General features: G+C 38.0%; 1 protein-coding gene across 8 annotated transcripts in view; it reads right to left on the bottom strand.

Annotated features, from left to right (window-relative positions):
* LOC139944744 (lysine-specific demethylase 6A-like) overlaps positions 1 to 27,914 on the bottom strand; it is an 88,345-nt gene that overhangs the window by 33,708 nt on the left and 26,723 nt on the right. For 6 of the 8 annotated variants that reach the window (XM_071941808.1, XM_071941806.1, XM_071941807.1 and 3 more), the window contains exon 6: positions 185 to 360. In XM_071941808.1, coding sequence (XP_071797909.1) covers positions 185 to 360 — 176 coding nt within the window. Of the gene's footprint in view, positions 1 to 184; positions 361 to 10,679; positions 10,746 to 11,129; positions 11,696 to 27,914 lie in introns of those variants that run through there. The other 2 variants (XM_071941810.1, XM_071941811.1) reach the window with 2 other exon arrangements.

Consider the following 27,914-nt stretch of genomic DNA (forward strand, 5'->3'; position numbering starts at 1 on the left):
TCAATATTTACCAAACCCAGGCTGGAAGGGCAAAATAGTCTGGTTTCAATTTGCAAAATGATTATTAGCATTCATTATTGCTATTCGATACGAGGTACATGACAAAGATGGAGGCAGCATGATCAAGGTCTATAGAAGATAAGATTGTTAAACAAATTATATATATAATAAAAGTTGTACTTACTTTCTGCTTTAGTAAGAGAGCAGAGACCTGAATCAATCAAAGCAAGCTGGTAGTGTTTCAAGCTGGATTCGTAGTCAGAGTTGACTTTAAACATATGACCCAGCCTTAAATGAACTTCATTGGCCCGCTGGAAGCCAGGATCGATGTAAAGAACTTGCTGAAAAGCTCGGATGGCCCTGCAAAATACAAAGAAAGAATAAAATTAAGTTTGTTTTCTTATCGTCAGAGAAACTTGTCTGGTGTTCTACGCTAACTGTTCTGTGTGGGATAGCCAGTATCTTTATGAAGGAGTCATCGTGGAATGATGATGCCCAACTGGTAACATCAGAGTGTAGAGTAACATGATCCTGGTGTCGTACATGTAGATGACTTACAAAGTGGAGATTTCTGCTGCTGTTATTCATGTACTTCAATCTCACGCTGTACATTTATTTCAAACTGTGTGATGACTGACCTTTCGTACAAATGACGATAGTACAAATGTCGATAGAAAGTCTACATCAAATGTCTCCCTCATAGAAAAGTAATACAAAATCTGTCTGCTAATTACAGCACTGAACACCAGACTGGAACCAACTCTGTTAACCACAGACCACAGGGAAGTCCCCAAAGCTATGACCAAGCTACTGATCACACTATACTCCTAGGAGACAAATCCCTACTTTATCATACTAACACATCACTTTCTTATCATAACAAACACACATTCACAAATCACCACACATCAAATACTGGAATTAGGCAAACCCGAACCGGAACAGGAAGTTAAATCACATACTCCTACTCAAACATTAACTTAAATCCCACCTGGTAACCCCGTCACGTAATGTATTACCAATTCCCTATCGGCAGACAGTTACGCCACGGCACAATTGTGGACTCTGAAAAAGCATAAGTTGAGCACAATTCTCGGGCCTCCTTCCGGAGCAAACAGATCGACTCTTCCCGTACCAGGACTCAGTCAGGACACCCTAGGCTCTCCTCTAAGACACTCCGCTAATTTCTGGTCTCAACGGATTCCCAAGACTGACTTTAAACACACAACCTGTTACTGCAAAGGACGAGCGACCTACAGAAGCAAACTGAAAAATTGTTTCATTTTGTAGCAAAGACTTTAAGCAAAAGAGGAAGGAAGTATCTAGATTGCTTCAGGGTCTAAGAATAGAAATGATTGGGAACTAACCTTTCTTGTGTTTTAAATAGCTGTTTCATTACGTAGATGGAAAAATTATATCGGAAGTGTCTCTCGGTTTTTGCTTTTTTCCTTTATGGGGGTGTTTTACGGGAAAAGACAAGAGAAAGCCAAAAAGCTTCTGAGAATATTATGCGTAGAAATTCCAGTAAATTCCAGTAAGTTAAACTATTTGTTCCAGTTTTGAATCATTGAATGTTTAATTATCAGAATGCATAATTACTGTGAATTGAATGCAGTAGTAACACTCTTTTTGAAACAGAAAGCAAAACTATCCTGTATGTACACTAGTTTTGTTAGGGGAAATGTTGAGGTATCATGTGTACATGTGAGTGTAAGCAATTCTTCCAAGGGGGGAAAGTCCCCATTTTAACTTTAACTCTAAAGGGGAAATCCCCTTTTATTTCTGTGAAATGTTTCTTTACCAGTCAATACATGTTTTCTAGGTATTCCACCGGTCTCACCAAAACAGTGCAAGATTATTTTTAAGGCATGTCCAAAGGACTTCTGTTTACTTTGATACATGGGTGCTTACAAGATGCACTTACTACATTTTACAAAAAACTAATAATAAATTTCATTATTAACTTTTGTTTGATTATTCTCTTGTCTAATGCCTTCATTTAACTATGCTCTAAAGCAACCAGCCAAGATTGTTAAAGACCAGTACCTAAGCAAAGTAAACACAATCAATCATTGGGAACTAAAATAAAATAAAAATTAATATCACCGTTTTCAAACATTAGATTTTTATTAAATGCAATTTAAAAACATAAAAACATTTCTTTTTTTCCATTTCTCAAATACTCTGGCAAAAACATTGAAGAAGAAGGTTTTCCCGTTAACAATCTACAAAAATCTGTATAAATCTAAAATGTTCAATCAAATAACACTGTCACGCATGCTCTAGCACAGTGGTTTACATCTCAAGTTCCCTTTAACCATGTACCTCATAAATCACTGGGGTCATCGGTTATTTTCACATGTGTGATCAGGAGAAAAACCTATAATAGTAACAACTCGCCAGTGTATACATTGCAGCCATTGAAGCAGCGGAGACTCGTGATGGACAGTGGGAATGAAGGAGAGAGACAGACAGAGTTCAACTACAGTATGGCAAAACAATACCTACAACACCTGTCATTCACAGTCAATGCTTGACACAGCCAACCAAAACAAGCGTGGCTACGATACATAATGCACAGCTAGCCAGTGATATTGCTTCGACTATGTATCAATAATCTAGTAGGTTGTTTAGGGGAGACTGTTTTCATGTCTGTTCTCATTCAACCTGTCTTTTGTTATTTTTTAATCAGAGCGCATCATATCTGATTGAAGATGACCTTGATGGTGCCATCCAGAGTGCATTGTTGTGTGGACAAAGAAAATACAACCTGCAAATGAACTTGAAAATATAACCCACATTTTATGTATTCCAGTTAATTCTTTTAAGAAGGCTCTAATAGAATTAATTAGATCATTAAAAACTGTTGGGTTGGTGACAGTATTGCTTCAAATTACATTATGGATGCATTGACGGTGTTTTGAGAATAACTACAAAAACTGAATTATTTCTGGTAGAAAATAATAAATATAAAATAATTATGCGCATTTCATCATAAACATATTTAAAGGTATAGGCCTAGTATGAGGTTGATAGAGCCAACACAATGGTTGTAGACAGTTTTCAAGTTTTGTGCAGATGAAATAACAAATCATAAAACTTGGGCTAAATCCGTAGTGCGGGTGGGAGAATTTTTTATTTGCACAATTTTCAGTAGAATTGTCAGCATGTACAATGTACACACATTGAACAGTTGTACAACTAAAATCAGTGATTTTTGTCTGGCTTTTTCTCAAGGTTTTCATATACAAATTTCTTGAAATGATTTATTTTAAGGGAATATATCACATAAAAAGAACAGTTTTAGTACATAATATGAATTTCACAATCAGTGAGCATTCAGTTCAAACAAAAACTAAACAATGTTTTTTTTTTTTTTTTCCCAAACCAATCCTGAATAATAACAACTGTCTCTCTAAAATAAGAATGTCCGATAAATCTGGCCAGGATCTTTGTTGTTCTTTCCCCATTAGAGACTCTGACAGAATGTGAGTACTGTACACTGCACAGCTAGCCACCATGGCTCGGCTGAACTTATGACCCTGCCCGCAGCATGGACTGTACACTAGTTAGGCTATCAGCATGCAGCCAGTCAGATAAAAAAAAAAGCTGCCATTGGTTAGCAAGTGAGCGTGTGACCTCATTTTGCCTTCTGGTCTACGTGATGAAAACACAGGCTGTAATGGCCTTTGTACAAGGGTTTAGGTGGAGACTGAAGAAGGGGGATACAAATTACCATGGCCAGTACATACAGACAGGGCTGCGTTTTATTGTTTGTTTATGGAGCAAAGCAAAGGACAAAGGCATTTCTAATCAGGTATAGACCACATTAAGGATGTTCATGTATGTTTATTTATTACACGTGGACAGGAAGACAACACAATAAAATATTTATGCAGCAATTATTACTACCCACTGTTTTGTTGTGTGGCTGCAACATACAGGTGTGTGTGTTTAGATATTTGTCTGGATGAATAGTGCAATCAAATAATATTTATAGTTTAACGAGGTACAACATATTAGGTTGACCAAATTGCACAGTGGCAATAACATTTTAAGAAATTTATGTACCTACATTCCATTGAGCTAAAAATACATGTTTTGTATTGTTTCATTATACATGACCACTGGCAACTCACATGATTAAAATCACATCAAGTGAAAAATGTAGAAATTGTGAAACGTATGGCATGTTGTTGAAAGTTACTGATTTCAAAACATAGAGCCTCAGCATGTCATCATGAATACAAAAGGATGTCCAGTGCATTTTCTAGCAGGCAAGAAACTTAACACTCATCATTTACAATGACAAATTTCAAATTTCTTGTCGTAGTATTAGTAGCAAATAAGTTGAAAATTTGTCAAAGTAACAAACAAATTTAAAGCAAATTTAAAGATGCTCAATACCTTACCCTTTCTTAAAAATAAAAAAATAAATCATAAACTGAAATTTTTATAAAATGTACTTGTGTAAGATGTTTTCGTCCATCGAGCTTTGTACACATTGCTGCAGGAAGCTCTGTAGATCTTTTGTAAACATGTGAAGTCACACGTTTCATGGGCCAACTAAACAAGTTTTAAACAACAACTAAGCCTTTTGTAACCAGTACAAAATCATGTATAAATGGCCAGCAAATTCTTCAGCTGCTTGCTTGAAGACACCCCTTTGGCATGAAAATGGTATCTACCGAGATGTCTGAAATCTTAATCTGCTCAAGCAAACAAAGAAGTCAATACCACTGACCAAGGGGGGGGGGGGATGAATAACGTGGTATGAATGAATGGCAAATGGAACCACAGGAATTGCAGCAATGTTGGGGCTGCATTGCTTTCTGTTTGATGCAACTTGTGGTATGAAAGATAACTGCATACATGGCCACCCATGATTTGGGCTTAGTTAGCTTAGATCATGACAAATATCATTAAAAATGAAAGGATAAGGTTTTTAAAAGTTTTTTCAACACTTTAGTCAGGAAACAATGTCGATTTTGATTAAATTTGTAATAATTAAATAAACAAGAATGGTATCAATAACAGTGATCAAGACAGGGTTTAAAGGAACATTACAGAATTGTTTTTTGCCAACAAAACAGTTGCTGGCAGTGTAGCACTTTATGTAATCCATCATATACATAAACTGAAAAACCTATAGAAGTTCAAGATCGATCAGCCATCTGGGCCACAAGAAAATAGTGAAAAAACAATTACAAATTTTGCATTGCATCGATGCCAAAACAAAAATGAATCAAACGCTCACTGAGCGATAAACTCCAAACGCGAATAATTCTCATCAAATATGAGATTTCAGACAGAAATGTTTCAAGGGATGTTTTCTACTATCATTATCATTACACCGTGTAAGTTTTATGTAAATCTGTGATCTTCACGATTTTTGTTTCTTACCAATTCTGTAACGTTCCTTTAAGTAGGCCTATACAACCCGTAAGGTCTTCTTGTACAAAATAATATTTGTAACTGATAACAACTATAGATAAAAAATATATAAAATAAAAACACATAGTTCAATTCACATCCCTGGCATTCAAACTGGCCTCTCGTCAGTAGACATTATTCATATCTTAAGACAATAACAGCAATTGTTTTCCTTAACCTGAAGTATTTTTTTAACATTTGCGCTCAGTTTAACCTCTGACATTCTACATGTCTGCAAAGTTCACTGAAAAGAGTAAATAGACAAAGAATTCTTAAAATCGGATGAATTCCATTTTCAAGAAACTCTGTTGAAAGTTTCGGAGAGATGCGTTTCAGGAGAGTGAACTCTCAGATTCCCCAGTGTACGTGGCCAACCAGATTGCAGTTAGCTGCAACGCAATATTGCCCGGTTCCAAGGAAGTGTAGGAAATCTGCGGGTGCGATTACGGTTGGCCACAAGGTCTATTCATAGATTAATTAGGACTTCCACGCTGCGTCTATCACGACTGATGTGTCATTCAGCAAACGTCAAGACAGGGGGCTTCCACATTGGAAATAGAAATTAGGTATGCCTGATCTGCTACCGCTCTGAGCTGGGCCAAATTTCATTGAGCTGCTTGAGCAGAAAATGCTGCTTACTGCTTACCACTTTTTTGCTTAGCAGAAATGAGCAGGATACCAGTCACAAATTATAAAAGTGACAAGATAGTTTGGCTGGTAACCTTCTGGTAAGCACAATTTTGTTGTGCTAAGCTACTTTCTGTGCTAAAGCAGCTCTATGAAATTGAGCCCTGCTCTCTAAGATATAAAGTTCTGACTTTTCTCTACATTCCCTGGCATTTTCCTACATCAAGTGTTTTTATATTTTGTAACTGTTCCACAGATGTTTAGACATCTGTACTTTCTCTATCCTCAACTAGTTTTGACCATGAAAGTCTCCTCAGCTTCTGGACACCCCTACCATGCAGTCAATGTAACTGGCCAGACATCCTAATTGGTAACACACAACAGTATGTTACCATCCTTTCTTTATGGTGTTACTAAGCACATGTACTTGCACCAAGATATTTTGGTAGATCTTTTTAATACTGGGACCAGGGTTTTCTTCCTAGGAGTTCTTTAAAAACATTTCCCTGGAAGCAGTTGCGAGATGGATCATGGTAGATCATATATAAACAGACTAAAATCACAGAAGCGTCAAAATGAATGGCTTTGGATACCATTTTTACTGGAAATTGCAAAAAGGAATTGAAAGTGTAATTTAAAAAAATTGAAAAAGTGTGGTAGTCGGAAACAGAGAAAAAAAAATTTCAGTGATGGTTAGGGAATCCTGAGTGCCGGGCGGGGCGGGTTTTCTGTTAGCAACCACTGTTGGCAGAACCCTGTGGACCTTTCTCTATCCCTGATAAACTCTCTGGGATTATGGTCCCACCCAAGAAAAATTGATCAAGTGTGAAGCATACATGGGGCAGTGGAGAAAATTTTCCTTGGAAAAGGCAGTTGTTTGAAAAGGGTTATGGATGATGCATTTACTTGAGAACTTCAGCCACGTAAATTATTTTTTTAGATATCATATTTACACTGATTTTCGATAGATCATCCTTTAACCCTCAGGCTGAAGGTTCAAGACTTTTCATACAATCTGTCTTCATTCACACATTATGTAAACAAAAAAAGTTCTGTCTTTATTCAAGTGGTTGTTTCTTTTTAACATTCTCTCCATTGTATAATGACAGATACGTTTTAACAAATCGTCCGTCACACAGAAGCACTCTGACGCATTCACAAACAACGTCCACGAGTTAGAAACCCTTTTATCTTTCGTTCTCTCTCTCTCTGCCCATTTTTGGTCTCACCGTCTCGTTGTCGTGGCAACACTTTCTCGCTCAAACTTGTTGCCCAGTTCGTATGCTTATCGGGGTATACCAGTTCAACTTTGTAGGTTATCAGGCCGTGAGTATTCCGTGACATGTTCAATAGTATCAGGAGTAGAGATGAAATCAAAACATTGCTTGCTTGCGGGATCAGGTAACACGCACAGGTGACGACAAGCTTCGATACATTGTAAACAGTACAAGTTGCACCCACACACAAACACGCTTCTGAGTTCACAGCGATTGTAAATATTGATAGCAAGGACACTGTAGTATACAGCTCAAAGTAGAATTTGAACTAGACCTCTAAGTACACACACATGAACAGTTGTATGAAAATATCCCCAAAATACAAAACATTTTGTGGAGCACCATTGTTCCTGTTACCAGTGAACTCCTGGCTAACTGCCAGTTACAGTTTTTGCCAAGAAACTTCTCTCCACATGGTACAGCTGGCAAGTTTACAGCTTTTGCAAACAGCATCACAAAGAAGATTATGGTTTTTTCTTGTCATTTGTTGTGTTTTGGACATTAAACATGCAGGGGATTGTCACCAGTGCCAACTTGTTAAAGGGTCTTTCTTCTGATGACGAGTAGAGCATTCTGATTGAACAAACCACATTTGAACTTAAGTTTACATAATTATCAGTCTCTTTTCAGCAAATGCAAGGCTGAATTTTGTAGAGATGCAAAACAGGTTACCAGCCAAAAGAATGACTGGCATACTGTGTGTGACGGGAGAATCCTTAGAGTTCTATGAGAGTTTGGCCAGTACTCTTGGAAGAAATTGACAAAAGTGACATTTGAAGCTAAGCATAGTGTGGACCCTGCAGACGAGACCACACCCGTTCTTCTCAGAACCAACACTTCTCCCAAAAGAGATTTATACATGGTTGTACGGGTCCGCAAGTTCACTGCTTATGTGTACAGGGTTACAAAATTTGTTCCATAACAATATTAATGCAATTTACATCAGTACAACATTGCTGTACAAAAATGTAGATTTTAACAGTCTGTTCATTTTCACCATGCAGTAACCAATTGTTCCTGTATACCTTGACAGGACAACAACAAGTAACCAGTTATCAGAGGTACATGTAGAGAGATAAACATCTTAGTGTATTGTCCAGCCCCACAATCACATCAACAGGTGTGAATTCAACTACAAAGGACTCCATACAAATATCCAGGTGCATTGCAGCAGAAACAGATCACCTCTGCATCTGCATCGAACAACAAATAACAATCCAATACAAACAAAATAGTGGGTTTCCATTGCAGAAAGAACGTCAATGTACGTGTAGGGTAAGTAATGAATGTGCATGGTTGACCCATTGAGGAATTCTTCACCCACAACCCTTTTATAACACAAAAGAATTATGTTTGACTATACACATGAATGACTATAACCGAGAGACCCCCCCCCCACCCCCCACTGCGTTACTAAACATTCTGTAATGTTGATAAACTCAGTGATGTAAATTTATAACCAAAGATGTGTGGTTGACCATACTTCACAGAGGCAACGAAGGTGATTGAGTCCATGTCCCCATGTCGTTGCCTTGGTGCCCTTAGAATAATCCAGAACAAATTAACAATTTCCTCATACATGTATATGTAGGGTGCCCTTAAGAAGAAAGTACCTTGGTGCCCTTGCCCTTTAAAAAACAAAGTATACACGCTTGGAGTAGACCTACAGTTAACAGTTGATCCAGACTATTGACATGGTACATGTAGGACCATAACAGGAAGGGCTTGACCACAACAGGACAATGCCCTATGTATTATTACAGGTCTAGATGTTTGCATGCTGGGCAGGTGTGTTCCAAAAGGTCACACTCCACCAAATAAAAAAATCAATGACCAGGAAGAGGTCACCTCTTAATGCTACAACCTCTCTTTTATTGATTAAATAAATCTACATAGTGTAGGGCCTCTATTGATGTATAACTTCCATTGGTCTATGGTCTACACAACACTATTACATGTAAATCCTTGCATGGTTGTTTATCAATTATCCAACCAGGCTTTTCAGTATTGTCTTGATTCTTTCGCAGATAAAGGACCCACTCTAGCATGGAGCTAATGGCATCAACTGCTGGAGTACATGTAATTGTGGGATTCGAACAAGTCTCTTGTCTGCAGATGAGCTATGATAGTCCGGTACCCAATTTCATAAAGAATAAAGGGACACGTTGCCTTGGATGGTCCAGTTGGTCCATGAAAAGCGTTTGAAATCAATTGTTATGCAATCGATATGGTCAGAAAGATGTTTTAAAGTAGAAAATAAGGATCCACACAAACATGCCTCGGCATGATTTTCCTTTTTTGGGGAACTAACACGGTCGACCATTTTGTGGAGTCAAACACTTGACTCCACAAAATGGTGTTCATGGCATAATAAGGAACACCGTGCAATTTCGAGGCATGTTTATGTGGATCATTATAACATCTTTCTAACCATATCAATTTCATAACAAACAGTTTCAAACGCTTTTCATGGATCAACTCGATTGATCCAAGGCACTGGTTGCTATTTGGCAAAGAATTCCATACATCAAACATTTTGAAGTACTGAAAATGTGCCTTTAGTTGCAGCTTCAACTATAACAATTTTGAGTAAATCAACATGTACATTATGTCCTTGTAAGGTAATTCATAATTAAGATTTTGACTGGCTTTTATGTACATGTACCAAGTTCATTTATTTCCTGAAAAAGGGAAATTATTTCCTGCAAAGGAAGCCAGTGTTGTCATACACTTCCATGCGTCATTTCCTTGTCAAAATAAAAACATATCCCTATTGGAAATAACCAAATAAATTAAAATAAAAGACAGGTTGGATTGCAACATTTGTCATATCCTGGTATAATTTTTCTATTTTGTGAAAACTGAGTAAACTCAAGGATTTCCATTGATTTTAGATGTAAAAGTTTATAAAAACAAATGGTTTTCATACTTTTTTTTACAAAGTCTGTTGATTGCACTTCTTAGGTTCTTTTATTAGCCTGTGTGGAGAAACTGTACATGTAAAAAGATGAGGGAGTGCCAAGATGAGCATGGGAAACTCGAAAAGGTTGATTCTACTCAAGTGTATCAAAAACCACAGGCTATCACAGTCTATACTTAGTCAAATTGGATTCAAAACCAGGACATCTAGAGCAGAACAACAAACCTATGTTATCTTATGCAAATTATTACATCTATTAAAATGAAATGTGATCACAACTTAACTAAATAAAGACGTCCTGTTTAATACAATTTCATTCTGTACACTTCAGTCGACTACTTAACAAAAAGAAAATTTAATCATCAGCAATGTATCAATGTGCGTAAAAACCATCTAAACTAACTCAAATTTTGAGAACTCACCAAATTAGTTGCCAGTTGCCATCCCCAACTGTATTTCAATAGTATAAGTAATCTCAAAGTACTAAGTTCCTTTACACACCAGGTGATCCTTCGCAAAAACAAAATCCAAATGCTAGAGTAGGAAGTCCCAATAACCACACAGAGTAGACAAACACCACACAAATCAAAAGAGCGTGGTGCAAAATAAAGACATTTCAGATAGTACTAAGACAGTCACAGTCAATATAAAAACAATCGACAATCTTTATGAAGTGGCCAAGTTTTAGACAAAGGACCAGAGGCTGTTTGAGTAAAGGCACTCCAGTAAGCCATGTGGTATTTTTTCCCCTCTTCTTGGCAGGCAGTCACTGCATTATGCACGACCACCACAATGTAATGTATGCATACAGTCAGTCAATGAAAAGCCCATAATAACAATGAGTAGCAGGAATGCCAATGTACTGTGCTCACCTCTCTATCCACTGGATGTAGCCTGGCCACAAGGTACAATAACCACTTGTATAGATTCCAATGGGAAAATCAATAGGACCATAGACAGTCCCCTGCTTGCTGCTGCTGCTACAGACAGGTCAGTTCGGTCAGTAGAATCAAACTAGTGAAATAGTCCATGGCCACACTGTGGCCGGTCACTCCTGCAGCGGCTCTACTATAATCCTTCAATGTGGCTGTTTCGCCAGAGCGTCTCTTTAAAATACACTAATGACCACGATCTTGGCACTGTTCCACATAGGAATTCCCCAGTAGTGAGACACTGAATGTGGTTTGTTGTGTGGGGGATTTTTCCCGGCAGCAGCGTTGGCTGGAGAGATGGAAGGTTTAAAGGAAAAGGGTGGGGGACTCCCTCCACCTACGCTGGCTAGACTTAGGTGAAATGTGCTTGGTGGTGATGTCTAGATGTTGTGCCCCCTTGCTGTATCAGACCCAGAGCAACCTCTCGGGTGCCACACTCCCTGGCACCGGTGAAATAGAGCGCTAACTAACAGTGTGGGTGTACTGGAGAGAAGGTTATGGTTATCACAGCCAGTTCACATACATTAGCTATGCACATGTGGATTGGACAGGCTATATTGGGAACAGTCTGTGTGCATAATGCTGTTGGCTTCCCAGTGCTCTTTGTGTTTGCATCAAAGAGCCGGCTTGGTCCATTATCACAAGGGGGTGTTTGGATTTTGTCAGGATGGGGGTAGGGAGGGAAATGCACATCATTATAGGGGTGGTGGTAATAATCCACAAGCAGATAGATAACGATGTACTGTACAGAGTTTCACAATGATGAACATCACACTGTCTGCATGTATACATGACGAGTTATAGTGTACACTAGACTCCGAGTGTGAAGACTACACATTCATAATACATGTACATCAAATTTTCACTGATAATAATCGCATAGTACTTAAGCAATTCTAATCAGCTCTTCAGTGTTTATGTCAACATGAACTAACTATGCAAAATAAATGGTAGATTTATGCAAGTATTTGGATAATAAATCCTGATTTTCCTTATGGTTTAAAACCATAAATGGTCTTGACATTATAAACTCTTTCCTTAAAACAAGAATCCATATTTGATCTTTAAAGACCATTTAACACAATTTACCAGACAAAACAATTTACCAATATTATTTTCAATGTCAACTGTACATAAAGAACTCGCCTACAATTCAGAGAAATATTCCCGCCTCAAATGCAGTCATGTTGGAGAATGACGGTTTTGCATTGGTACATAAAAAAACACGTCGACCATCGCTAAAATTTGGAATTTGCACCAATTTCCTCCAAATATTAACCATCTAAAGACACTAGATTATTATGAACTGTTTATAATAATAACTAGAGGACTATACAGCCATTACAGGTTCAAAGACCAATTCTACACCATAATAAGCTGCATGCTTTCATTTACCGTACATGCGTTTTATTACATTTTATGTAGGGCCCTAAATTTGTACATTTTCTTCCACTATAAGAAAGATTTTGCTTTATGTAAGGACAGAAAATACTCCACGATAGCGTCGCTGATTTGAAGAGATCCAATTCAAATTTTTGAAGGTTGAACTTTGCTATTAAAATACCTACAGCGTGCTGCACTTATTCCCTTTCATTCATGGGTAAAAATAGGCAATTTCAAAACAAAGGGTCTCTAATATCATGGATTTATGATTTATGTATAACTTTTACACGGCTGTATATCTTAAAGAGTACAAACCGTGCGCAAATAGTTCACTCTCTTAACCAGTCAAACCTACTACAGCGTAACACGATCATGAAGTCTTAAATTAACATTAAACATTCAACACACTGACAACAGCCTATCCCTGCTTTGTGTATGGCAAAATTGTGCACATTTTAATGTACATCTAGACCGGTGAAAACCTGACAACTGAACTATATATTGTTGATTTCATACACTGTAGTAGATGTAGGCCTGTGGGCCTACTGGATGTAGGCCAACATGTACTTGTAGGTCAGGCGTGGCAGGCAATGCAGCCCAGGTCCTACTGATACTTTAAGGAGGCATTGAAGGTGATTGCCTCCAAGCCCCCTGATCATTGCCATGGTGCCCTTGAAATACTCAAGTAGAAATATACAATTTGCTCTTAGGGTCCCCTTTACCAGAGGAAAATGCCTTGGTGTTCTTGCCCTTTCAAAAACGAAGCATCAAGGACCTGCAGCTGAAGGCAAGTTTTCTCTTGCAGCTCATACCAAAAACAAAGTCACAACTTTAACAACACCGAATGAAACACAGACCATGGCAGTAAAATGTAAATTGTAATCCAGTAACCTGCTACTTGGAAATACATAAACAAAATTCCAAACTGCTGGTCCTCAACTTTGTAGATGCTTGCATTCTTTGTAGATTGTTCCATACCAAGCAGGCTTATACTCTTTTGTAACCTTCGGACTGTAGGTTTAGTGTGCAGAGTTGATACAAGAATATGGTTTATCTAAACTCAGTCATGGAGTCAGGTTTCAACTTGCCCTCTTTCAAACTGACCTATTTTGGTAATGCAGCCCTCAACAGTGAACACACACATGCACGCACATGCTAAACGTAGGTATAAAAAAAAACATGTAGTGTAGAAATGTTTCAAGACACACCTGGTCCAAGGTTTCTCCCTGGAAACCCAAGAAATAACATTAGACTTCTTTTCTCATGACAAGAACATGACTCTGTGTTGGGTTTCCTGGGATGTCAGTGTCATCAGCTAATCAATAAATAAAAGGAGCAAGTCTTTAAATCCGTTTCTTCGCAGCCTCAGGTTTTGTTGATGATTGTGTAGTGAACAACTGAAACTACAGGTTTAGTTGTTTGTTTGTTTCTTTCTTTCTTTCTTTCCTTCTTTGTTTGCTTGTTTGTTTGTTTGTTTTGTTTGTTTGTTTGTTTGTTTTTTTGTTTGTTTGTTTGTTTGTTTGTTTGTATGTTTTTTCTCCCAGGAAAACAAGAAAAGCAGTCACATAACTGAGCTCATACAAAACACATCGTTAGTCAGCCATGCATATGACTAGTCCTCTGAGCTAGTCAGCCATGCATTTGACTAGTCCTCTGGGCTAGTCAGCCGTGCATTCGACTAGTCCTCTGGGGTAGTCAGCCGTGCATTCGACTAGTCCTCTGAGATAGTCAACCGTGCATTTGACTATTCTTCTGCGGTAGTCAGCCGTGCGTTCGACTAGTCCTCTGAGCTAATCAGCCGTGCATTTGACTAGTCCTCTGAGCTAGTCAGCCGTGCATTTGACTAGTCCTCTGAGCTTGTCAGCCGTGCATTTGACTAGTCCTCTGAGCTAGTCAGCCGTGAATTTGACTAGTCCTCTGAGCTAGTCAGCCATGCATTTGACTAGTCCTCTGAGCTAGTCAGCCGTGCATTTGACTAGTCCTCTGAGCTAGTCAGCCGTGCATTTGACTAGTCCTCTGAGCTTGTCAGCCGCGCATTTGACTAGTCCTCTGGGGTAGTCAGCCGTGCATTTGACTAGCTCTCTGGGCTATTCACGGCATTTGACTAGTCCTCTGGGCTAGTCAGCCATGCATTAGGCTAGTTGATAAGTCTTCAAATTATCCCGTTAAGACGAAACATTTCAAAAAGATGTACGTGAATATGATCTGCCAACATTACATGCATGAAGCTAGAATCCCAATGAGTTACAGTGCCTCACAAGGAAAACATGCCGAATGAACAGTATTTTTTAATGAAAGTATAAATTTTCTAAAATTGATTTGTTAATCATCACATGTGTAATTGTGTACTCCCTCAAATGGAAAATGGTACCTTCCAAATCTGGAACAAGAGTCCCATGAATGACGGAGAAGGAAAAAAAGATCAGAAGAGGAGGGGAGGGGACAATCACCTACAATGAAGATGATGTGATACGAAACCTCTCATGACATAATGCAAATCAAAAAGCTACTCCATGGGACGTCATGTTTCATTCATCAGCCAGGCAGATGCGAGGAGCTAGCTACGTTGAATCCATGCATTCACTCAGCACGGTTTACGTAGAAATCCTCACAGGCTACGCAGAAACACCGCTGTGCATTTATCAACAACACAATAAAAAAGACTCCCACTGTGGTGTATTCATTAAAGTACCCAGAAAAGGGGTATGGAGTTTCTGGGGTCGACGCCCACAATCTAGGCTGAAATGGGTATAAACAAAACAACAAATACTCACAACAACTTAAATTACATGCGTTGATATTATCTCGCCCACTCAGAAAGATGTACATCCGCAAGTCCTATTACTTTAACCTTTCTGAGATAAAAACACCCACTGGGTGTTCTAGGTACACCGGGTTTCTTTAAGATCAGACAAAAACCAGTTTGTTGTTCTGGAACTGACACCCACAACCAACCATTAAACCATGTAAACTGGGCATCAAATTGCACACACACAACAAAAACATAACCTCTGATCATACCCATTTTCAGGTCGGCCCACTGTCTACTGTTAATCCTGTGTCTTTGCGTTCAAGTACATATCAAAAGCAATATACATCTAGACTTAACGCCTACAAAGCGGTTTAAACTTAGCAATGAACCAATGTCCATATGATTAGCTGTTAAGGATGAACACAAGTTGTGGGATACATTTACTTCACAATATAATAAAACTGATCACTGCCATTCAATATTCATTAAAAATTTAGCTATACAGTTATTGGTTTACCAAAAAAAGATAAATTCCCAAATATGTTTGCAGTTGACTGACTTAAAATGGTTGCTTACATGTACGTATGTTGAGTAGTAAACAAATGAAACATTGGAAAATTTCATACCTGGACATAACCTTTACTTTGAGCTCATTATATGAATGGAACTACATGTAGGTAAAACCTAGGAAACTTTGCGGTCGCTATGGGCATTTTAGTACAAGCTGCATATTAGTACAATGGTCTTTAAAGGGTTGACAATTATGCAATCATTTTGTTGCCCTCTTCACTTTTACATACAAAACCAATGAGGTAGTCACCCAAAAACTCAGACAAAACAATGCGAGTTGAGAAGTCCTTAATTTACTGAGTCAACAAACATGTGTGGGTGTGGTTTTTTTTTTTTGAGGGGGGGGGGGAATAATGCATGTTCAGCAAAGAGCAGTTTTTGCCCAACATAGATCATACATGTAGAAGGTAATAGGACCCAATGTTTAACACACCAATAGCAAGCATACCAGATGATGAAGATGTATGCATGTACAAATGGAAAAAGATGATTGAAAATCTGTCCTTAAAGAGGAGGTTCAATGCGGGAAAATGTCATAAATCTGTTCATGTTGTGAACTTCTTTGAAAAAACTCTCAACTTCTGACAACTTGGGAGCTTTTTCTTCATAGATTTGCTGTTGTAACTTGGAAACCTACATGTAACGCATTAAAGATCCTTTACATTTAAAACAATTTATTTTAAGTATTATAATATGGAAGAACATTTTACAGCCTTTTGAGGCGTTCTTATGCTTGTTTGACTTTAGTGGAGCTGCTTTGACTACATTTAGGCATTTTGAATGTCTGGCCATTACCATTGATTGAAGGGTACCCATAACATTGGTAATATTACCATACATCTGTACACAGATTTGCACATAACTTACTTGGTCTAAAGCCGTTTATGGTGAAAAACTTCCCTTGAAATATAAAGTGCTACATTTTTTGAGAAATTAGTAAAACAGTGAGATCTGATCTCGCCAGTCCAAAACTTAGTGCTTGCAAGCAAAAACAGTCATAAAAAGGGTTGAATTTGAACTATTTCCTTGAGACTCTGATGTCCAATTCTAGCTTAGACATTCAAAGGTTTGTTATTTCAAACTTATACTGTCCTTGTGCTTTAGGCCTATGAGTTCAAAGAGGTCAAAGTTCAAAGTTCAAGGAAATCTACAAGCGACCACATCTCTGGTCCCTCAAAACATTTACTAGAGGGAAAACAACTTTCTTGTTTTGGTTCACATTTTTTGCTTGAACTTTTGACAAGCAAATGTGTAAATAAGTTAAATCTCTATGAGTGGATTTAGGGGTTGGTCGAGGGACTCAAGACTGCAGGACTTGTTTGTTTGCGTGAGGTTGCCAGGTCCAATGCTAAAATTACAGCACTATGCGTTGACAATCCAGTGGGTTCCAAGCCCAGTTTATACATTTTCATGAATTTCCTTCAGGTTCATATTTTTATTTTACTAATTTCCTCCTCCCGCAAACTCTACTGTATCTTTAAACATGGCCTCACTCAAGGCTGGGGATAGCGAATTTCCCTCCTCCTGCAAACTCTACTGTATCTTTAAACATGGCCTCACTCAAGGCTGGGGATAGCGTGGGAGAGGAGAATGTCCCAGAAAAAAATATTCAATTTCGTTCCTCAGTCAAATGGAGGTCAGTACGACCTCAATGCATATGATGTGCAGTACTTCACCGAGGCAAGATGCATTAGGGAAAAATTTTTTAGCCATCGCATTTTACTGTCGATAACAAGCCTGGAATTTCATCTTTGAAATTGCAAGGCTGTTTTAATTTGGAACTTATTTGCAATTTTCATTGGAAAATCTTGAAGTCTGTGAGAAACTTTTGAAGGGGGCCAACCCAGGGCCAGGCCTAAGAAAATTGAACTCATTGGCTGCAGGCCTTAAATTGTGCTGTAGCCATGTTGTTTTTGTTTGTTGTTATTTTTTGTTTGTTGTTGTTGTGGGGTTTTTTTTATACGACTGAATGCTACTTTTTGAGTGGACCTGAGAAACATAGTAATTGTTCAGATGATCTACACGATTGTTAACAAAGAACCAATAAGACATACCATAAACTTGAAATATAATATCTCATTTTAACACACTAGACAGTTGCATGGCATTTCAGTATGAAATAATATCCTACCACTATTGGGTGCATATGAATGCATTGTCACATAATATAATCACAAGGTGAAATCTGGACTAGTCCATTTCATAAAGCCAAGTCGAGTGAAATGGAAAACCCAGATTTCACTGAGTGATGGTCTGTCGAAAATTAATAGTAAAACAATTTATTTTTATTGAAACACTTATTATTCTGAACAGCCCTGAGGAGCCATTTAGAATACTCAATGTTTTAAACATGTTTCCACCCACCCACCACAAAAAGTGTTGATTATTAAATATTTCCATAGACACTGAATAACAAAGTAATGTCTCGGATGAAGCCAGTCTGTTTAGATCAATTCTCTCCCAGCTCTGGAGTTTTCGATGGCTTTTTCTGGCTTCTAGCATGCAACTTGAAACAACAAATTAAAATTGCCAAATGCAACAATTTATTATTTTAGTTGAATGATGAATATCAGTTTTGAGTTATTTCTTTTGAGCCAACCACCCCTATTTGAGTAAAACCACTGATTTAAAAGTGATTAATCAGAGTGGTCCCTCAATGTCATCAACTTATTTTAACAAATTGCCAAAGTGTTAAATTCTAAAAACCACAAACTGAGTCCTAAGAAAAACACAATTCCACAATCTTAGCACACGTAACCAGACATTTCTTTGAACAAATACCACCACAGTGAAAAAATCTCACGATTGTTACTTGCCACCTGAAACGAATGAAAACCTTTTCACAGGCGGAAAGCTTTCTTTCTTTTTTCCCCCAATATCACCCAGGCGATGGTTTTCTCTTTCTCAATTAAAATGGTCTACACAAAAAAACAGTTGGTGAATAGAATGTCCCAGGCCTGCCAGCCATCATGGTTAATTAGGGCTTGGGTTGCTCAACCACACTGACCACAACCTGGCCTTGCTCTTTGGATTGCCTGTAAAGAAAAAGTTCATAATGCAAACCAAAACCCACATCAATAAACTTCCCTTTAAAGGCGTTTGCCATGGCTAAAAAAATAAGAGTTGGAAACATACCAAATTATTGTTTAATTCTCTTTTACTGTAGCAAGCAAAGCAAATCACAAATACATGTATCTTCTGTCAACAAAGGTTCATTTAACATAATTATAGTTCCAAACAATTTTAAAATTTACAAAAAGCTGCAGAGCTAGAAATTCTTAAGAAACAACGAAAACGCTGTCAATTGAATATTCCATTTTCTTCTAGAACTATAATTGTTATCAAGATTTTTAAATTTTTGAATTTCTTTAAAGAAGGTAGTAGGCCAAACAAATGTTTTACCAATATGGTGAACCGAGTTGAAGCATTTGACTTAGTGATGATTAGTTTGTACCAGTTTGAGGAACGTGATTCAAGGATCTTCCCATGCATAAGCTTCCAGTGTCATCAGGCTGATATGCGCAAATTGCGAATCGATACATGCACATTTTTGCTGATACGGCAACAAAATAATATTTAAATATTGATATAATTTCACAAAAATCGTCAAAGAGAAAACAATGTAGAATGCTCCAGATTGCACCGGAGAGCGTTTAAAAACCAAGATAAACACCAAGTAGAAAACATTCAAAGACCTCGTTCCAATTCAGCATGCCTCGGATAAACATATATTTGGGTCCAGAATACCCCAGTATTTTTCCTGCCAGGAATCAAATCAAACCTCGCAAATGGCTCACGGAAATTAACTGAATCGAAATAATTGAACAAGAACATCATACTCAGAAACTCAATCCACAAATGTATAGTGCCCCTTTAGGGAGCATTTCTGGAGTAGGAGAGAGTTGAAATGGATGCAATCTCCTGCATACCAATGAAGTTACATCCCATTTGGATGCCCACCTGAAGTACAAGCAGGCTGCGATACATACAAAAACCCTGCTCTGGAAAACCAACGAATCATTCCTTTTATTGATGCATTTCTCTAGTACTTAACGGTGCATATCTTGTATCCTTCTAGGAGCATGATACTTGTTCCTTGGGGAAAGGAAGTAGGAGCATTTTATTGAGCACAAGGGCTGACCTACATCTTCACATTGCTTAAATAGACTTTTCAGACTATTTTATCACAGTTTTTCTGATTTCACGAAGGGCCAACAAAAATCAAAATAAGACTGAAGTCAGAAGAACATCTAGCCTTGGCTGTCCAGTGTAAACTGGTCCAATGTACTGTAGATATTGTTTGACCTAGGGTGTATACACTGCCTTTAAGCACCACATGCTCCATGCTTGAAGGTAAACTGCCCCAGTGTTGTCCTCAATCTGACCTGACTGGAGAGTTAATTGGCGCACAGACTTATTACTCTAATAACATGTTCAATACAGGGTGTGTCTATATTGTTCTGGTGGGGGAGGGGGGGGGGGGCTGGGGTAGTGGGGTCTCAGGCTTTAATGGTTGACCAAGCACAACTTTGTGGGATTAATACTTGAAAGCATACATTGGCAACAGTCCCAATCTCCTGATTCTTTAACCTAAAAGCTGGTTTGGTCCATTTTTTCTACAGTGTAGAATGTACATGTATGAGACTTCTCACTGCTTAGCCAGAGAAACAGGTGTGCATACTGGGCAAGTCTAGTCCATACCCAAACAATGTGACTTATTATAAGTTACAGCTATTTCTACATGGTTACAGTGACTAACTTGTACACAGGCATGATTTGAGGGAAAGTAGCAACACTTCTATGGTGTACAAGGGCTGGCCTTTATCATTTGATGGAAGGACTTGAACCCACAATATGTTGAAACCACTTTCTCTGAAACACCAGAGTCCAGTGCATTTAACCTCTTGGCCACGAAACGCCATAATCAGAGAAATGTTGATTAAAAGATAAATAAAATGCAACATGAGAGTGTCAATTGAACTTTTGGGAAAAAAAATACCAAAATACAATAAGGTAGTCTGACTGTATCATCTCTGCCTCAACCGTGTGTTCCTGTGCCATCTATTATGAAATGAAATATAATGAACAAAACACAGTGGGTGAATGATTCAATGCACAATATTCCTACGTGAATTAGTCAACTACCTGTATACCACTTCAACATTGGCTCTCACAAATGACAATGTGAAATATCACCACACCCCATTGACACTTCCTTCACCACCCCCACCCCCCCCCCCTCTCCATCCTTTTCATCTTTCATGAACATGTAACACACGTACGCCTGTACAGCTCAGATGACATAATGCATGGTCAACAAAAATCTCACAGGGGAAACAAAAAATACCAACGAGAACAGCGGGCATCTAGGGATGCATTCATTACCGCATTCATGGTGCCTTGATCCGAGTGTGAATGGAAGGCATGTTGAATTGTACAATTTAAAAAGGGTGCTAGACAATCAAATTCATTGCTCTGATTTTGGTATGCAATGGTGGGGGGGGTACTTCTGGTACTGGAACTGGAAACTTGAACATAGGGGTGTTGCATAAAGCGTTGTTTTCATTATTCAGAGAACTTAATGCAACCAAGATGCAGTATCATACCACAATATTCAAATCTTTAAAACCATTTTTATTTAGTTGATGAATTGACTATGATGGTTGAACCGTTGGAAACCTTGCGGATTGGAACCTACATGTAATCATAATACTGCATCATAAGCATCATACTAATGTAATCATATTTGATACCCTTCCAGCGTGAACTTTATCAACATCCAAAAACAATCATTGATGTCACATTTCAAACATGTGAGTCTGTACATTGAATTTGATCATTTGACAGATGCACAGATTCCTCTTTGAAATGTGTAGACCCAAATTACATCTTGTTTCAAAATTCACACTGGATCATTATAAAATACGATGGCATGTTAATGTGAGGTTAGGGGACTCGTAACGCCTTCTCCAATATTCATCAGGACTCTATCTATTGAAAAGCATTAAAAGTGCATCACACAAATTGAATTTGGCCTTGGATCTCCTCTTTAACCAACTTCTGCTTCAGGAAGCTGGGAAGCATCACATGAAATGGTATTTTGGTCAGTAATCTTCTCCCAGTAAGCAATCTGCTTCGTGCTTAGCTAGTACTTAAGTGCACAAGGAAACTGACTGGTGCTCTTTTTTCTTATTATTATCACTTCATAATCAGTAAGAAAAGTTTTGCCCCCCCCCCCCCGCCCTCCCTAATCTTGGTGACAACAAGGAGGTTAGATAATAAATCTAATCATACCGTCTAATGGCTGTTTACAATCCATAGGGAGGGGGGGGCGGCCAACCATAAATGTGATAATGAACTCGCCCCCTAGAGAATACCAAAGAGTGTTTGCAGTGGCTTGCAACCTCACGCCGTTAATTGAAATTCCCCTATTCAACGTAAACCTAGCATTCATTGGCCAAATGGCTGCCGTCATCCCCACTCCCCCTTCACCGATCTCGGTCTCATTCCCCCTCTCTCTGTATGTTACCCTGATGGCCTCATCTGGGGCATATTCACAGTGTCAACATACTCTTTCACGGAACCTTCCACGTCACTTTACCCTGCTTTTGTCAAACTCTCCACGTGAATTCTGTCAAGACCAAAGGACTTAGCGAGCACAGTCTCTGGTTACCCTTATTCAAATTTATTTCATTCTGAATTTTCCTTTTAGTGGCTACGTCCGATCTTGGTGTTTGTTTTACTCAAAGATAAGAAAATATGAATTTCTTCTTTTCTTTTTTTTGTTGTTTGTGGGGAGGGGTGAGGGTGCTTAAGAAACGAGACACGCTAATCATCACAGCAACATTGCGCTTCCGCCATCCAAAAAACCACCCCGCACGCCACAGTAATAAGGATGCATTTGTGCATTCACAAGATCTTTGCCATTGTACATTCTCCATTGTGAGAAGAAGAAAAAGACATGTTTTTTGTCCATTTATGGAATTTTAATTAGAAATCCAAGGACAACCCTTGCTCCCCTTAGTTTTAGATTCCCCAAGATATGGAAAAACATGTGCAAGGTTCAGACTACCTTACTGTGGTAGATACATTGTACAATACGCTTCATAATAGGGTCATTTTACATAACCGATGAATGACTGGATCCTTTTCACAAGACGTCAACCCTCGAGGCAAATTCAACTTTCATTTTCATTTTGTAACATACACCTCCACTGAGGGGAACCTCTTTATAAGGCAACGGTGCACTAAACTTCTGGAACCTTCTGAAGACAAAGCAATTATTAAAAACCTGACTCGCTTGAGTGATTACTAGGATCCAATGTGGTAACTCAACGCACCCAAATTTGTTGGACTCTGATCATGGTGGTATGCCAGCAGCTGATTCTACAAAACACTAAGATTGATCCTATCTCAAACTCGTCCTGACTTAGGATGGGTTCAATGTGTTCTAACGTCTATGGATACGAAAATTAACTCGTCCCAAGTCCTAAGACTAATCCTAAGTTAGGAAGACTAGGGTGAAAATCGAACTGCCTCTAGCACTGCTCTAGAGTTGCAAGGGTCGTGGGTTCGAATCCCACCCGAGTAACATGCCTGTGATATTTTTTCACAGGACTCGGGAAAGTACTGAGTTTACAGTGCTAACACACATCGGTGTATGGGTAAAAACCAAAATTAATATTCTTTATCCCCGATGCAAATTTAACATCTACTATAGGGTGAAAATCGACGGCTGAACCCATGTAAACATGGTAAATGTAAAGCAAAATTATCAGTGAAGTCCTCAGAATCAATTGAAAACATTTAGTTGGATTTTGATGGGCTTTGAATGGTTCTGGCTAACTAATGACCTCTTGCACTTTCATACAATGTGGTTAAATGGAGTTTTATGTTTACTGGTGTTCAGAATTCATATTTAGGATCAAGTTCTAAAATCTTCAGTCAAAAAAAGTCAACACCCATTTAACAAAGCTATGAAAAATTCATTGAGAAAAATCAGAGAAAAGATGTCCTAAAAAATTCTGAATGCACAGACCTCTCACACCAAACCAAGGGTTGCATGCACTTCCATAAATAAGCTTGGTACATACTTCAAGCGAAAGCAAATGCAAAGCAGAGTTTGGTGATAAACAACAAGTACGTGCTGTTCTTTGCAATTGGCATGAGATTTGAACCAGCAAAAAAAACAACCCTCCATATAATAGTCAGGGGCCTCACTACGTGGATGTATTTGTAGGAACGCCGTATAACTTTCTCACCACTGAAATAACAGATGGAAAGGAAAAAAACGCTCCTCTTTGATGTTGCAGGTTGGAAAACATCAGAGCAAATGAGAAAAGCCCTTATGAAGTAATACCAATCTGCCAGAATGAAACCATTTTTCTTTCAAAGTTTAACTTTCAGGGAAAGGGTACACATTATGAAAGCTAAACAGTCCCTCTGAATGTATCCAAAAAACCTCCCACTCTAAACAAAAATAGAAAATCCCACTCTTGTTGGTCTCATCCACGAATTTCTGTTTCTAGATAAGAATTGTAAAGAATTTCCCCAAAGGAAATTGCAATGCCAGTTGCTCCTGTAGCGATTCAAGGCAGCTTTAAAATTTGATTTGATTATATTTTAGGTTACAATTCCCTACACTTTGAAACTAAGATTTTTAGCCTTTGAGAAAAACTCTGTTATGGTCGAAACGTCCGGCCATTTAGACCGTTTGCCTTTATATACCACAGGTAATTTTGGTAGTTTGAAACAGCTAATAACCATTTTCTTTTCTTTTTTTTTGATTAAGATTTTTCCAATAGCTTTCCTTTTCTATAATATCCACACAAAATACTGATGTTATTGAAGGCAAACTGCTTATAAATCGAACTGCTGCAGGCTACACTGTTAGCCCACACAAAAATAATATGCTAAAAATAAAAGAAAATTGTGAATAAAAAAAAGGCAGGCTAGCGTTATGAAACAAAATGAAAACTGCAGAGCAATGGTAATTTGCATGAAGCGTCCGAGTTACACAAACAACAAATCCCAGGAAATGAATAATATTTATATTCTAAGGAAGTGGCAATTTTGAGGAATTGTTGAGAGGGAATTTTGTCCGAAGTAAAACAACAAACCGGATATCACCTTCAAATTGAAACAAGAACAAATGCTTAGCAGGAACTCGATAAATTACCATTTCTTAAGTGCTTTCATTATCAAAGACATAATTTGGGGTTGAACAAAGACAAATTTACTACAGAAGGATTTGAGCCTGCGACCTTCGGATCAATGTGCCGGAACTCAACCAACTGAGCTATCTATATAACCCTAATGATCTCCCTAACAGTCTGCCTATTTTGTAAATATCTTTGTTGGGGGTGCCAGTAAGAAGCCGTTCAACCTGTAACTGCCGCACCAAAGTTTACAATAACCTGGGAAGCGGCAGGAGAGGGATCACCTTAAGGCGATGTGACTTTTTATTTCAAACAACATGTAATAACCTCATGGGAAACTGACTGTGTAAGTGTTCAACAATTTTAGGTTGAAAAATTGACGAGAGCAAAAAAACATTATTCCCCAAATACAACGTGCAAAATTGATTGATGGCTGATGGACGTGATTTATTCTTATTTAGGTGGATATTGTGCAATATCAATATTCATCATCATTATTTGTATTATTATTGTTATTCCTGAGAACATTCATTTAGTTTTGAATAAATTTTGTATTTAACAAATAAAGACGCAAGTTTTTAAATTAAATCTAATATTTTGATGTTAAATCTGCAAAAATAATGGACAATGATGATTTGGTCACAGACTTATGAAACAAAGGGGGGGTCTGCAAACATTTTCAATGTAGTTTAACAAAGGGGGGGGGGGTCTGTGAACATTTTCAATGTAGTTTACAATCTTATCAAAATAGTGTCTCATGGTAAAACAAATTATTAAATGTGCATCATTTTCCAAACAGACAAATTTGATCATTGTTTAAAAGAAACAAGTTTTTATATTTGTTTCCAAGTCTCAACACTGCTACAGGGCTAATCAAAACAATATTGTAATTGTTATCATCGCACAAACAAATTAAAGATCATTATGAGTCAGAACACTGTCAGTCCTTCAAAAGGCCAGATACAATTGATTTCATTTCCGGTAAAATGACGGGGGGGAGGAAAGTCATTCATAAATCCAGAGAAAAAAATTACATTAACTGATAAATTGTGATATTTCAATAGCCTTATAGTTGACAATAGACTACGCCACGGCTATCTACGCAGTCACAATACATAAAAAACCACGGCGATACCACAAAGAAAAAATTAATCCCTGCTCGTTGCATTCAATTCCCCAGAATGAATGTTGACTAAATCAATACGCGTTGTGTCCTTGCTGTGACCTGGTTACGGAATAGATTGTGCCACGTCGCCATGGTGACCCCTCGTGGCGTCATATTATTCGAGACAGCGGACTGTTCGGTTTCACATTTTGCAGTGACAACGAGGATGGTAAAATAATTACATGCGGAGAGATTACCAACAAAAAGTGGCATATCTGTGCAGACACAATCATGTATTATGTTATAATTGTAACACGCATGTTTGGAGAGAAGACACTTCTCTGAGAAGCAATAATTTGTTGTGTTATATTAAACAATGATTTTTGTTTTACAATTGTCCAAAGCAAATTTCTTAAACTTGTTTTCTTTGCTTAAAGACACTGTACACTATTGGTAATTGTCAAAGACCATTCTTCTCACTTGCTGTAACATAAGCAAAAAATAACAAACCTGTGAAAATATGAGCTCAATCGGTCATCAAAGTTGCGAGATAATAATGAAAGAAAAACACCCTTGTCACACAAGCCTGTGTGCTTTCAGATGCTTGATTTCGAGACCTCAAATTCTAAATCTGAGGTCTCGAAATCACACTCATGGAAAATTACTTCTTTCTCGAAAACTACTTCAAAGGGAGCCGTTCCTCACAATGTTTTATACTATCATGAGCTCCCCGTTGCTCGTTACCAAGCATGGCTTTATGCTACATGTAATAATTTATTTGAGTAATTACCAATAGTGTCCACTGCCTTCAAAACTGTACTACATGTATTATACATAAAACATATACATTACATTTATCTGCTTATGAAAGGCAATCTTAACGACATGACAAACATCATTCTTATGCCCCTGGCAGGACAATCAAAGGATTTCAAAACAGTACTTAACTGAAAAACAACAGGTCCCGTGGTGCTCATTTTTAAAGGGCACGGGCACCAAGGCGTTTACTCCTATTTACATGGCACCTATTTGAGGAAATTGTAAACTTGTATTGGAACATTTCATCAAGTGGCACGAAGGCAATTCAGGGGCACTGGAGTTAATTGCCTCAGGTCTGTAGAAGTCTACTTTAAGACATTTCACAATGTCATTAGTGGAACTTATTCATTGAGACGAGTCTATCAAAATGTGTGGATTACACTGACCTCATTAAGCATGCAGATGACGTAGTTAATTTTCAACTTGTCAATGTGAATACAAAATACAAGTATATCACAAGATAGTGAATAGTAAAATAGATCGGTGAAATCACTATAGTTACTAGAAATCAATCATCTCAAGCAAAACACCGAGAAAAAAACATGTTTTAAAAATTCAAGGAAAGTCCTTGGACGTCACTTTTTTTTTCCTGTATTCCCCGTATTCCCCAAGCACAGAACCATTGTCCCTAAATTAGAATTGTTGACGTCAGTGTAAAAACAGAAGGACAGTTCTGTCTCAAGAGACCAACCAAATTATAACGAAGAACACTATTACAAAAGAAACCATTTTGAATAAGGGAATCAATGTGCGGTGAAGAGGTTTTAAACTAGTGGTTAAAAACTATCGAGGCCTGGTTCTTGATAATAGTATCGAGACGAAGTCGATGTAAATTAGCAAGAACCAGGCCTCGGCGGCTTCAAACCACTACTTTAAAACCGATTCAACAAACTTTGATTCCCATTCAAAAACACCTTTACCTTCACAATGTTTAAAAA

The sequence above is a fragment of the Asterias amurensis genome, chromosome 12 (assembly GCF_032118995.1).
Source record: "Asterias amurensis chromosome 12, ASM3211899v1".
Lineage (NCBI taxonomy): Eukaryota > Metazoa > Echinodermata > Asteroidea > Forcipulatida > Asteriidae > Asterias > Asterias amurensis.